Here is a 13,531-nt window from a genome sequence, read left to right on the forward strand (position 1 = left end):
GATCAGAAACTTCTGTGAATTATTTCTCTTTAATTATTGCAATGGATTTGATTTGTCTGTTAGCCTTGGTTGATTGACAGTTTATGAGATTATAAATTATATATTTTAAACACCTCACCAGATTTTTGAGCACATAATCTAGGATCACAATATAGTGCAATGCCAGGGGAATGCAGTTTTGCTGGATGAGCCAATTTTTATTTGACGTTACAAAAAAGGCCCAATATATTCTCTTCAGTTTATATAATAGATCCCATGGCAAGTAATTAGGAAGGCTAATGGAATGTCAGCCTTATCAGTTTATGGAAGTAGGGAGGGAAATGTTGATACAACTTTACATAGTGCTGGTAGGGAATTCCAAAGATTCACAATCCTCTGAGAGAAGAAATTTGTCATCTCTGTCCAAAATGGCCAACACAACGTGGTGAAGTTTTGATGCAACTTTAGAAGATACAGGTGAGACTGCACCTGGAGCACCATGTACAGCTTTCTCCAATATTAAACGAATGATCTCCTTGAGGTGGATGCAGTACAGAGAAGCTTCATTAGTCAATTCCTGGGAGGAAGAGGTTGATATCTGAATAAAGTGTAAACAGACTGAACCCATGATTATAAGCATTTAGAAGAATAAGAGGTGATTTTATTTAAACATTAAAGATTCTGAGGTGGCTTGACGGGGTGGATGCTGAAATGATGTTTCCGCTAATGTTGGATATCTGGAACTTGGGCGCATATTTTCAGAATAAGACTCTGGCCATTTTGGAGAGAGATGAAGAATTTCTTCCCTCAGGGGATTGTGAATCTTTGGCATTCCCTATCCCTGAGAGCCGTGGAAGCGGAGTCATTGACTGTATTCAAGGTGAAGATTGACAGACAGTTAAACTGCTTGGGAGTTGGGGATATGGGGAGACAATGGAAAAGTGGTGGATCATCATGACCTTATTGAGTGGTGGAGCGGGTTTCAAGGGTAGACTTGTCTCCTCTTGCTCCCATTTCTGATGTTCCTACATATCTATTTAAAGAAAAGCTCAGAAGTTTCCATGTTGCACTAGCCAATATTGATGCATCAAACAGCATTACAATGACATATTATCCAATGATTTATCACACGGACACTGGGCCTCAGTTTAGCATTGTAATATTTCAAAAAATAAACCATGTACAATTTTACTGCATGCAAATAATAAAGAGAAAATGCTGGAGACACTTAGCAGATCGGGCAGCATCCATGGAAAGAGAAATGTTAACTCTATTTCTCTTTCCACTGGTTCTACCTGACCTGCTGAATGTTTGTAGCATTTCCTGCTTATACTTTGGATTTCCAGCAACTGCAGTTTTTTTTCATCAGTGTGCACAGATTAGCTGACTCATTTTATTAGGAGAGTGATAACGCTGCAAAAATACTTCATCGACTGTGAGGAACTTTGAGATGCAAATTCTTTTTTGTATGGAATCTGATAAATCTTCTTAGATAATCAAGTGGGCCTCAGTTTAGCATTGTAACATTTCAAAAAATAAACTATGTACAGTATTTAGTGATTCATTCTCAGAGAGAACCAACTTGTTCCTATTCATCATGAAAAGCCCAAATCTCCCACTCCCCACCAGACAGATATCATCACCAATTAAACTGCCCAAATATTTTTAAGAAGAGGAGGCAGTAAATAATTTAACCAATAATTTGAAGTTTGGAATTCATGAAACTATCAGACAAAGAAGGAATTAGTACAAATTAGTAGGATTAGTACTTTGCTTGAGGCCGCCAATCAGAAATGCAGCTGATTAACATTGAATTTTTAGAATGTAACTGCTTCTTTAGAAATTACGGATATTCTGGCTTCTGTTTAAAATTACTGCCATGTATTTTCTTTCAAAAGAAGATCTGGATTTGCTGGTTAATGCCAGTTGTTCCAAACAGAATGACTGGATTTTATCCTTCAAAATGAAACCAAATCCAGCATTTTCACACATGCAGAGTCAAATCAGTAGATCCCAAACCTACTGGCATCCCACATGGAGTCAAATGGCAGAACCCATCTTGCTGAGATTCTCCAGCACTACATGGGGAAATCACCTTTTGGATCCCAGGTCATGTTAGATGTCATTCAATTCAAGAGCAAGATTGGTGCTCCCCTTTCAGATAGGGTAATACCTGCTGCAGGCCCTGAACTGCAACAGATGGCACAAGGTTTGTAAATTTGAAGGGATATAGTGTAAACTTGCCACACAGATTTGTCAAGTTATTTGCTTTTAACAAAGTGCCATATGTTAATTATTAACAATTAAACTCTCTGGTTCTGATTATTAACTCTAGAAGTGTGAAGTCTTGGTCCTGACACAGGATTTTGATCCAAAACGTCAATCATCCCTTTGCCTCCACAAGTGTTGCTTTTGACCCATTGAGTTCTTCCAGTAGTTTATTTTTTACTCCTCACTCCTTCAGGTTTTACTTGAAAATATTTTTAATACTGGCTAGTTTTCTTTCAGTTCTGCATTTTTCTCAGTATCTTTCCAATTTTTATTTCCCTCTCTTTAGTTCTCTTTGAATACCTGATTTGACAATTGATTTACACCCCTTTCTCATTCCTTGCTGCTAATTTCAGTTATTCAGTCTGATTGGGTAACAAGTTTCTTACTGAGTACATTCAGACCTTTGACGCCATCTGGAGGAGACTGTGTAATTTTCATCTCGCTCTTCCAGGAAGTTGCAGCATCAACATTAAATAGGAAAAGGTAAACCTAATAATAGTAGATTAATTAAGAGTGTTTTGTTGCTCTGCCACAGCACGTTTTGAACCGATATCTTTACCAGCGTATACAGCATTAGTACAAGTTATTCAAACTAACAGCTTTATACCACTGCTTAGGTTTTAAATGAGTTAATTTTATCTCTTTCAACATTTTATAGATAAGTACCCATGGTGCTTAGAGGTTGAAAAGAGTGAATGTTTAGGATATTGGATTGGTGCCAATCAGCTAGTCTGTTTTGCTTTGGCCAGTGTCAGTCTTCTTAAGTGTGGATGAGCTGCAGCCATTCAGGGAAGTAAAGACTATTCTATCAAAAGACCTCAAATCCAGCACCAAGCTGGTAGATGCTATTGAGGTACAGTGATTCCTTGCTTTCTATATTATCTACCCTCTATAATGCACATGCAGTGTTAAGATAATTGAATTACATGGGGATCTGCATTAATCCCTTGTTCCACCCTATTCCAGTGTCCATGATTCAGGTAAAAGAGCACGTGTCAAACTTTAAACAGCTTTTCCTTAGGATATATTGCTTTAACTTATTTCTGTCATGGCAGAGAGAGGGTTAAAAAAGTCACTCACAGAAAATCATCCTGTTCATTTTTGATATCCAAGAGGCCATGAATATACATGAGGCTTTCATAACATATTCCAGGCAAATAAAACCAATTCAGTTCAGATCAACCTGAATCATTAACTTCAGCTTCCTTTCTTCATTATTGCTACCTCACCTGCTAAGCACTTTTAGCATTTTCCATTTTTACTTACTGCATTTTCAGTACTTCACTTTTTGTAAGTACCTTGTGGATTTTGTTTAAGTTTTTATGTTTCATTATCAGCTCTTTATAAGTTTTAGAGATACAAAGTCTGCAACCAACCACCAGGTAACGAAGATTGTGTGGGTCATGGTTGTATCCAGCAAGCTAAAATGTTATTTTGAGGGAACAAAGATGAGCTATATTTATAGAGTGCCCTTGATGTAGAAATCCATTCCTACTGCCTTGTCATTCCTGAAGGTAAAGGTCTCAGGTTCAGGACCTGAGATGTTATCAAACGACATTGTCAAATAATTGTAGTACATTTTGTAGATGGCAGCAATGGTGCTCAGATGTTAGAAAAAGTGAATGTTTAGTTTATTGGGTTTACTAGATAGTTTACTAGATAGTTTAGTTTACTAGATAGTGTCGAGCTTCTCATGTGTGGCTGGGGCTGAAGTCATCCAGGCAACTGAAGGCTATTCTCTCACAAGACCTCAAATGCAGCACCAAGCTGGCAGTTCCTATTGAGATACACAGTGATCCCTGCCCTTTTGTATGCTTTAGAAGGCATCTTGTTATAGGCACAAGTACCATGAGTGCTACTTCTGCAAAATCCTACAAAACTGCTGGCAAGAGAAGTGAACCGATGTCAGCCTCTCACAGGTCAAGATCCCCTGTGTCGAGGCTCTGAGTATGTTTACGTAGTTTTGATGGTAGGTCACATTGTCTGCATGCCCCAAAACGTCCTTGAAAAAAATGACACAATGACTCGCATGAATGTCTAACCAAAGACTGCTCAATGTAGTGGATAAACATCCAGGAGGGCACCAAACACTTCAGGTCTCTCTGATGGGCGCACATGGAGGTCTATCACAGGCAAACAATTATCCCACCAATTCACTAACTCTTGTGGCAGTTTGCAGATCCTGAAAAGTAGTGGAAGCAGGTCATCCACAATCCCCAAGGGAATGATTTGGAAGAAAATTTATTTGGCTATGCCAATTAACTTTTTGCTTTTAGAATTTACACAGTTTTAGAAAAAAATACACTATAGTACTCATGTGAACATTCAAAAACTGCAGATGCTGGAAATCTGGAATAAAAGCAGAAAATGATAGAAACATTCATTAGGTCAGGGAGCACCTGTGGTTATTGTCAAGTCTAAGATCCTTCATCGGAACTAGGAAGAGAGAGAAAACAGACAAGTTTCCAGCAGCAGAGAAGATGGAGAATGGATGGGTAGAATAAAGAGAATATCCCTATTACAGTGAGATCAAATTAGATAATACAGCAGTTAGAATCAGGTTGTGCTTCTTTATCTGTGTAATAATGTGCAGCTAAAAGAAAGCTGTGGGACTTGCCAGAAAAACAAATACTGAGCAAACAAGGATGTCAGGCAGAAGTGGCCAGTTCTGAAACAGACAAAGAATGAGTGAGTGACCTAAAGGTGGAGAATTTGATATTGAGTCCACAAGGCTGCAATGTTGCCAGGCAGGAGATGTTCTTTCTCAAGCTTGCGTTGGGCCTTGTTGTTACAGTGCAGGAGGCCAAATGTCATAGTGGAAGTGGAACAGGGAATTAAAACAGCAGGCAAGAAGCTCAGGGCCACTTATGCCCACTGAATACAGGTGTGCTACAAAGCAATCATCCAATTTCTGGTTTTACCAATGCAGTGGAGACCATATTGTTAGTGGCAATTGCAGTACACTAGATTGGAAGAAGTGAATCACTACTTCACCTGGAAAAACCGTTTGGGTCTCTGGATGGTGGGAAGAGAAGTGGTGAAAGGACAGGTGTTGCCTTTCTTGTGGCTGCAGGGGAAAATGCATGAAGCTGGGGCATGGTTGGTGGAGATGGGAGAGCAGACCAGGGAATAACAAAGTGACCGATCCCTTTGAAATGCTGAAAGGGGAACGTAGGAGGCACGTAGAGGAACGTAGAAGGGGATCATATGGAGGCGTGTAAAATCATGAGGGGCATAGGTAGGGTAAATGCACACGGTCTTTTTCCCAGGAAAAGGGAATCAAAAACTGGAGGACCTAGGTTTGTGAGAGGGGGTAGATTTAAAAGGGACCGGAGGAGCAACTTCTTCACATAGAGGGTGGTGCATATATGGAATGAGCTGCCAGAGGAAGTAGTGAGACAGATACAATAACAACATTTAAAGGACATTTGGATAAGTATATGGATTGTAAGGGTTTAGAGGGATACGAGGCAAACGCAGGCAAATGGGACTAGCTTAGGCGGGCACCTTGGTCGGCATGGACGAGTTGGGCAGAAGGCCCTATTTCCGTGCTGTCTGACTCCAAGTACTCGTTTGGTCAAGCAACATCTTAAGTATGCAACAAAACAATCTCCTGGAGAAACTCAGCGGGTCGAGCAGCAACTATGGGAGGAAAGAAACTGTCAACGTTTCGGGTCGAAACCCTGCATCAGGACCCGCAACATCAACAATTCCTTTCCCCCCACAGATGCTTCTCGACCCGCTGAGTTCCTCCAGCAGATTGATCGTTGCTCTGCAGTCTCTGGTGTCTGCAACATCTTCAGTATTTTGCTTCTATAACGAATCTGCATTTTGAAGCTGCTGTATATATATATCCTGAAATGATGCAAGCGCAATTTGTGGACATAACATAGAGGCTGTGCGCATCTCCCCACCCACGCCACCCGAGTTGCTGAACCCCGGGTAGCATTGCTCAACTCGCAGCCGCGGGGGCGCGCACCCTGCAGTTTGGCTGCCCCGGAGCACGCGCATCCCGGGCGAGGTGATGCGTGCGCAGTCCGTCCCCCCGCGGCGGCAGTCGTCACGTCCGCTTCCACTCGCCGTGACGGAGACGGGCTCTGGCCCTGGGAGCCGGCGGCAGGCGACGCCATGGAGCTCGGCGGCGAGCAGTTGTCGCCCAAGGAAGAAGGGGAGCTGGAGGACGGCGAGATAGACGATGACAACGACGAGAATTTCTACCGGGACTCGCGGCTGGTGTCGTTCTCCTCGCCGAGGCCCCCGGGGCCTAAGCCGCACCGGCCCGGCTCTCGCCTCGCAGCCCAGCCGCCGTCCTCGAGTAACGGCCTGTCCTACCGGCTCAAGGAGCCGTACCGGGGCTTCTCGCAGCAGCAGCAGCCGCCGCTGCTGCCGCCGCCCGCCCTGCTCGGCGATTCGCCCCGCTCCAACTTCTGGGAGAGGAGTCACGGTACATTCGGCCGCTTCCGCTGTCGGGAAGGCTCCCACCGCGGCCGCTGGGGTAGAGGATGTCCGGGCCCTCGGGGCTGCAAGCGAGGAGGGAGACCCGGGCTGGGTGCCGGGCCCAACTTCAACAGTGGCAGCAACCTCCGCAGGGACTCTCCGCCCAGGAAACGTATCCTTCCGTACCTGGCCTTTACCCCGCCCTGTGCGGGCTATGGGCCCGGCAGGCCCTGGGCCAGCTGACCAAGCATATCAAAGCAATCCTGGCTCCCCCCTTCGGAATCAGCTCCTTTATCGTAGTCAGGAACCCGCATGAGATCGGAATCGAAACTTAAGACATCTGTTAGAAACGGAGAGGCGGAGGTAGTTTGCCCAGCAGCGTGTCATTGTCGTATTTAAATATTGTGGAGGACGGGTGGGGAATTTTTCTTTCGGGGAGGCGGGTCGTGTAATGCATGATACTCCCATGATCTGAGTGTTGGAACAGGAGGAGGAGTGGGTCACCTGTCCACCCACATTCATTGTGAAGTTGGCTGACCTTCTCCGGGCTTATGTCACCTTTTCTGGAGCTCTCAATTGGTCAGTGTTACAAAAAAAAGCATTTTTAAATGCTCCATTAATCTGGTCTCTGGGGCAGAGATTCTCCACCCTGTGCAAAAAGAAATTCCTGCACACATTGGTTCTAAATGATCACTCTTTATTTTGTAACTATGTACCCTTGTTCTCTCCCACTAGTGGAAATATCTCAATATCTACCCAGTCATGCCCTCTTAGTGTTTCCATCACATTATACCTCATTCTTCTATGCTCCAAAGAATGTAGATCCAATTTCTTTAAAGCTTGTGATTGGGCTACCATCTCAACCCAGGAATACTCTTCCAGGCTCTTCACCCCCCCCCCCCCCCCATTGCTAGTGGCTACAATTCAGCAATATCTCTTGATTGAGGAATAGTTATTACTAATTACTTTGAGACAGGTGATTTCATAGGAGGCCCCAGATAAGCAAAATAGAAATTGTTTTGTTGTGTGAGCCCCTTGATTTTTTTAAAGATGACCATATGAGTTGTTTGTGCCAAAGAGAGAATGCAGCAAAAATTCACTAGACTGCAGCATAAAAACAGGAGCATATTTCTCCCTCAAGTCTGTCATTCAGAAAGATTATGGCTGATCCAGTCTTGGCTTCACACTTTCCTGCTCCCTCTCATAAGCATATGCCTTGAATATACTCAGTGACTCATCCTCTACAGATCTCTGGAGCAGAGAATTCCAAAGATTTTTGACCTTCTGAGAGTTAAAGTCCTTGTCTTCAGCTGCAATGGATGACCCCTTATTCTGAAACTATGCCCCTTAGTTCTCGGTAGTGTAGCGGTTAGCGTAACACTTTAAAGTACCAGCGACCCGGGTTCAAATCTGGCCACTGTCTGTAAGGAGTTTGTACGCTCACCCTGTGTCTGCATGGGTTTCCTCTGGGTGCTCTGATTTCCTCCCACATTCCAAAGATGTACAGGTTAGGAAGTTGTGGGCATGCTATGTTGGCGCCGGAAATGTGGCGAGACATGCGGGCTGCCCCCAGAACATTACGCAAGAAGATGTACATCGAAACGCAGTGAAATACATGTGACTAATAAAAATCTTAGAGATCCTTCAGTAGGGGAAGCATTCTCTCGGCATTCATTCTGTTAGTCCTCCTGAGAATCTTGTGTTTCAGCATGATTATCTCTCAATCTTCTCTACTGCATTGACTAAAGGCCCAACCTTTCTTCATAAGTCAACACTCATATCAGAAATCAGCCAAGTTGAACTTCCTCTGTACTGACTTCAGTGCAAGCACAGTCTTAGTTAAATATGGAGACCAAAAGTGTATGCAGTGCTTCAATTGCAGTCTTACCAGTGCCTCGTAAGGTTGCGTCAGAAAATCCTGATTTTTTTTTTCCCTCTATAGCCCTTGCAGTAAAAGCTAACATTCCAATAACCTTCCTAATCAGTTGCTGTCTCTGCATGCTAACTTTTTGTTTGATGTAACAAGACTCCCAATCCTTTTGCACAACAACATTAATTATTCTGATTCCCCTTTTTCTTTAATTGCTTTTTCATTCTTTGCATCACACAACTTGGAACCAAGCCTTTGGTTCACTGAGTCCGTACTGACCATCAAGCACCCATTTGCATTAATCCTACTTTATTCTCTCTCATTTTCATCAACTGCCCCAGATACCACCACTTCCCTACACCCTACAATGGCCAATTAACTTACCAACCTATGTGCATTTTGGATGTGGGAGCAAACCCACAAAGTTACATGGAGAATGTGCAAACTCCACACAAACAATTTTGGCGGTCTGAATTGAACTCTGATTGATGAAACTGTGAGGTAACAGCTCTACTTGTGCTGTCCCAAAGTTGATTCCCACCTTACCTGCCAATTTCTGGTCTCTCTAACCCTTTGCAGGCTCATTGAGCACATCACAATTTGCTAACCCGCCTTTCTTTGTATGAGCAGAATGTTTGAATATGATGCATTAATTTCTTCTTCGAAGTAATTAGTACTAATATATAGTTGAGAAATGAAAATAAAAGAAAATCCAGAAATCTGAAATAAAAACCAATGCTGGAAAGACTCTGGTCAGGCAGCATCTGTGGCATGACCCTTCATCAGAACTGGGAAAGAGAAACATGAAGAAAACCTTTTCTCTCTTTTTCTAGTTCTTACGAAGGGTTTTTGACCTGAAATATTGACTGCTTTTCTTTCCACTGCCTGTTGACCGTTTTCTATTTTTATGTAAGTGATTGGGCCCCAGCAATGATCCCTGTAGCAGTGTCCGCTATTCGCTAGTTCTGTCACGTGAATAGGCTAGGATGATATCCTTAGAATTTACAAGAATGCGTAGTGACCTCATTGAAACATGCAAAATTTTTTAGAGGGTTCTGCAGGGTAGATATGACGAGAGTGATTCTGGCTGAAGAGTCTGGACAAAATAAGCATCGAGTCCAATTATGACTCATAAGGAGATTTTTTTTCACTCAAAAGATGGTGACTCTTTGGAATTCTCTACCCTGGAGGGTTGTTGAGGCTCGGATGAGAGCAATGGTTTTCAGGATATTAGAGGAATCAATGAATATGGGAATAGGGCAGAAAAATGGTATCATGGTAGAAGATCGCCAATGATCTTGAACGGTAGAGCAGGCTTGGGGTTGAATATCCTGCTATTTCTTAAAGCATATTACAGCATATTTAATCACTGTTTGAGATTTTGCAGCATTTCTGAAATATTACATTTTAATTGTATGCTGATCACAAGATGATCTAGAAACTGACACCTTTATATTAAAAAAAAGGAATTATCAAATGGGGGTTCCAATGCAGAGATTGCAGTTTGCACTTGGGTATGCAACAAAACGAATGAGAAAAGCAAATATTTTCCACCCTGTGGGGCAAAACAAAATCACTGAGAGGCCTTGCTCTCAGTCAGTCCTGGGCCCAGAGACCTGGCACACAGCTCACTGTCAGGTCCCAGCTGTTCTGCACAAGGTTTCAATAGTGACGAAAATATGGTTCACCTTTGCATTATGTGCATTTTAGCAACATTTTGTGTATAATGTAGAATTCTGTTTAAACATGACCTCTGAGTGTAGAAGTACTATATATTGAACAAGTTAAGTTTCCTTATGTTTAACTCAGCAAAATTTTTTGGACGTTCACTATCGAGAAGACCAGCATATCACCACAGAAATGAAGATGACATGGAAGAAACATTTGAAGATCTACTTAGGAAGTACAAGGAGATTCAGCTGGAACTGGAATGCCTTAATAGGGAAGAGAAGATGTCTCAAAATACTAAGGGAGAAAACTTGTTGGAAGAAGAAGCAGGAGTTGTATCTGGGAATGCTAGTATTGACACAAACAGTATTGAAAAGAACAATGAGCATTTGCAATCTTCCGCAGAGAAACCTCAGGTTAAAGCTTTTCAATCCTTTGAAATAAAACCCTTAAGAAATAAACTACCTACTCCAGCTGAAATGGATCGAATCAACTTGATCAAAGACCATAAAGTGGAGCCTTTAGAACCTGTAATAGTAAAACAAGGTATAAAGAACATCATTACTCTTAAATGGGTTATGCAAGATAAACATTACAATTGAGTATTTTTCTGCATTTTCTTTTAGGTGCTGAAAGTAAAGATTCAGGTCCTCCTTCAAATAGTAAGAAGTTGTCAATAGAATCTGCCTTTAAGGTAAATTAACAATATACTTGTGTGAAAATAAACATAATTGAAACATTATTCTTGAATCATTTTGGAGGTTGGATATAATGTGTTGTAAGGAATTTTGGTAACATTTTAATAGGATGCCAAAATGGAGGAAGATGATGAGGACGAGGAGGAAAAGGAGGAGGAAGAGCTGTCTGAACTCCAGTTGCGGCTACTTGCATTACAGTCTGCGAGTAAAAAGTGGCAACAAAAGGAACAATGTGTTATGAAGGAGAGCAAGGAGAAGTTAACTAAGCCAAGAATCACTCAGCAGAAGATCAGGAGCAGCCCAAAACCGCATGCAATCAAGAAAACTCTTAGTGCAGGTAGTATATAAATTTATGGAAATAGATATTGTTGCTGTTGGAAATGGCAACATTTGGATTGTCAGGGTTGATTGTACAAGGTACATATTTCATCATGGAAGCAAGTTTCTTTTATTGGTAGATTTATACAATTTACTAAAAACTTTTGCTGGAGGCACTATTTGAGATAATAGTAGAGGTGGACAAAAACTATTAGAGATTTATTTGAAGACAGCTAAGAGGGAAGGAATGACTGAGACACTGAAGGGATTATGGCGGGTGTTTCAGGATTTGGATATTTGAAGGCACGGCTGCAGAAAGAGATGTTCATGAGCCCAGAGTTGGAAAAATGAATCGTGTGTGTCTTATACAGGGTTGGTAGGATTAACGTCAAGCCGTTAAGAGGTTTGACCACAATGAGAATGTTAAATGACATGTTAGGCTGCTGGGTGCTATAGAGCAAAGAATTGGGTTGTTAGCATCATTCAGATGAATCAGGAGGGTATTGGAAAAGGTGGACATCTAACAGGCATGATTTGGGTAAATGATTGAGGCAAGTTTGACAATAGAGCAGGTGGTGCCACAGATAGTAGCAAGGAAGCAAAAGGATAATCCATAGATGTAGGTATTGTGACTATGTTTTCCAGGAAGAATTGAATGGAAGCTGAAGCAGTTCCAATGACTGGAATAATGGTTATGCTTTGGAAAAGGATTGATTAGTTAACATATCAAAAGGTGAAGGGAATATTTCATTATTGTCACAAAGGCACTGGAGGTTATTTGCGACTGATTTTAGGCCATTTCAGTTTTCTCACTAGGAGGAGAACTGAGTAATATGCTTCTAACATAATTATAGCAAAGGTGCAAAATACAAACAGCTGGAGGAACTCAGCACTTCGAGCAGCATCTGTGTTTGGGGTGGGAGGGGGGGAGGAGGAGGAATTGTTGACGTTCCTTGTTGAAAGCCTGCATCAGGACTGCAAAGTTGATTTATTTGTAAGGGTGATAATGCATTCCTGAATTGTGAAGAGGAAAGGGAGATAAAGATGTGAAGATTAAGAGAATGTTTGTGTAACCAGTTTGAGGATGAATACAGGTTTTAAAGGAAAGGTATGGTACAGGGTGAGGGAATAATTTAGTGTTGTCTAGTAAACAGCCTGGAAGGAAATTTGGTTAGCAGCTTATTTGGAATGAGGTCATGGAAATAATTTTATGGTTGAGCACAAGGGGAGATAAGAGAAACAAAGAAAGATTATGTACTGAGTAGAGGTCTGCTCGGGAGTAAAATTGAGGTATAACGGGACTGTATCTAATCCCAAGTCCTTATTATTTTCCCAGTCAATCGTTGTCTATCTGCATCTCTGGTAATACCATTTGCCTTCATCTTCTGCTACCCACTTTGTTTTCTCACTTGCTCACTTTTCGCCCCACCTCCCTGTTTACCTCTTATTATCTGCCTGCATGCTGCTGCCACACTTGATCTGAATGTTTTATTTGTGTATTCAACCAGCACAAATCCACCATTTGGTCAGCTATGGGCCGAGTAGCCATGTTCTAGTTTGGAGGAAATCTTGAAATTGGGCCTCGTGGATGAGGACAAGGAGGCAGCAGAGGTGGATAAATGTTTTAATTTTATTGTAAATTAAGTCCATAGCATCAAGGAATTTATAGCACATATGGTGACCACGTAAACCATGTTGCTAGCAGCTTAGAAAGAGCTATTGAGACCCCTCTTATTTCCCAGCTCTAGTCTGAGGTTACAGTACATTGAGAGCTTATTTAGATACTTTTAAAATATACAATGAAGTTTTCTATCTCCACCAACCCATTCAGGTAGTATGTTCAAGACCCTCATCATATTTAAGGTGGAATTTCCCTCTAGTCCTTCTACATATTGTCTTAAATGAAACTGGGTATTTGTGTTTACCCTCACTATTTTTTTAAGACTTTAATATATCTCAGCTAAATCTCACCTTGATTTCCTCCCCCTCCCCCCCCCGCCCTGCCAAAGAAACCAACCCAAACTTCTCTATCCCTGGCAACATACTCAAATCTCAAAACCCCTCTAATAATACCACAGCCTATAATATGGGTGTGACCTGAACTGAATGCAGTACTCTGGTTGAGGCCTAACTTGAATTGATAGCACAGTCTCCCAGTCACCATATTTTCTACCTTGGCCAATGAAAGCAGATATCCCATATACCTGCCCTTCTGCCTTCTGGGACTTTGCTCATGCATTTCTTCTGTATCTGCCCCAAATGAATTATTTTGCACTTCGCTGGATTGAAT

General features: G+C 41.9%; 1 protein-coding gene across 3 annotated transcripts in view; it reads left to right on the forward strand.

Moving 5' to 3' along the window:
* Positions 1-6,305: 6,305 nt before the first annotated feature.
* Positions 6,306-13,531, forward strand: part of LOC127578590 (zinc finger C3H1 domain-containing protein-like) — a 60,537-nt gene continuing 53,311 nt past the window's right edge. For 2 of the 3 annotated variants that reach the window (XM_052030740.1, XM_052030741.1), the window contains exons 1-4: positions 6,306-6,859; positions 10,367-10,771; positions 10,852-10,919; positions 11,032-11,260. In XM_052030740.1, the coding sequence (XP_051886700.1) occupies positions 6,379-6,859; positions 10,367-10,771; positions 10,852-10,919; positions 11,032-11,260 (1,183 nt within the window). In that variant the 5' untranslated portion in view covers positions 6,306-6,378. The remainder of the gene's footprint in view (positions 6,860-10,366; positions 10,772-10,851; positions 10,920-11,031; positions 11,261-13,531) is intronic. The other variant, XM_052030742.1, reaches the window with a different exon arrangement.

This window comes from Pristis pectinata, chromosome 15, assembly GCF_009764475.1.
Source record: "Pristis pectinata isolate sPriPec2 chromosome 15, sPriPec2.1.pri, whole genome shotgun sequence".
In the NCBI taxonomy this organism is placed as follows: domain Eukaryota; kingdom Metazoa; phylum Chordata; class Chondrichthyes; order Rhinopristiformes; family Pristidae; genus Pristis; species Pristis pectinata.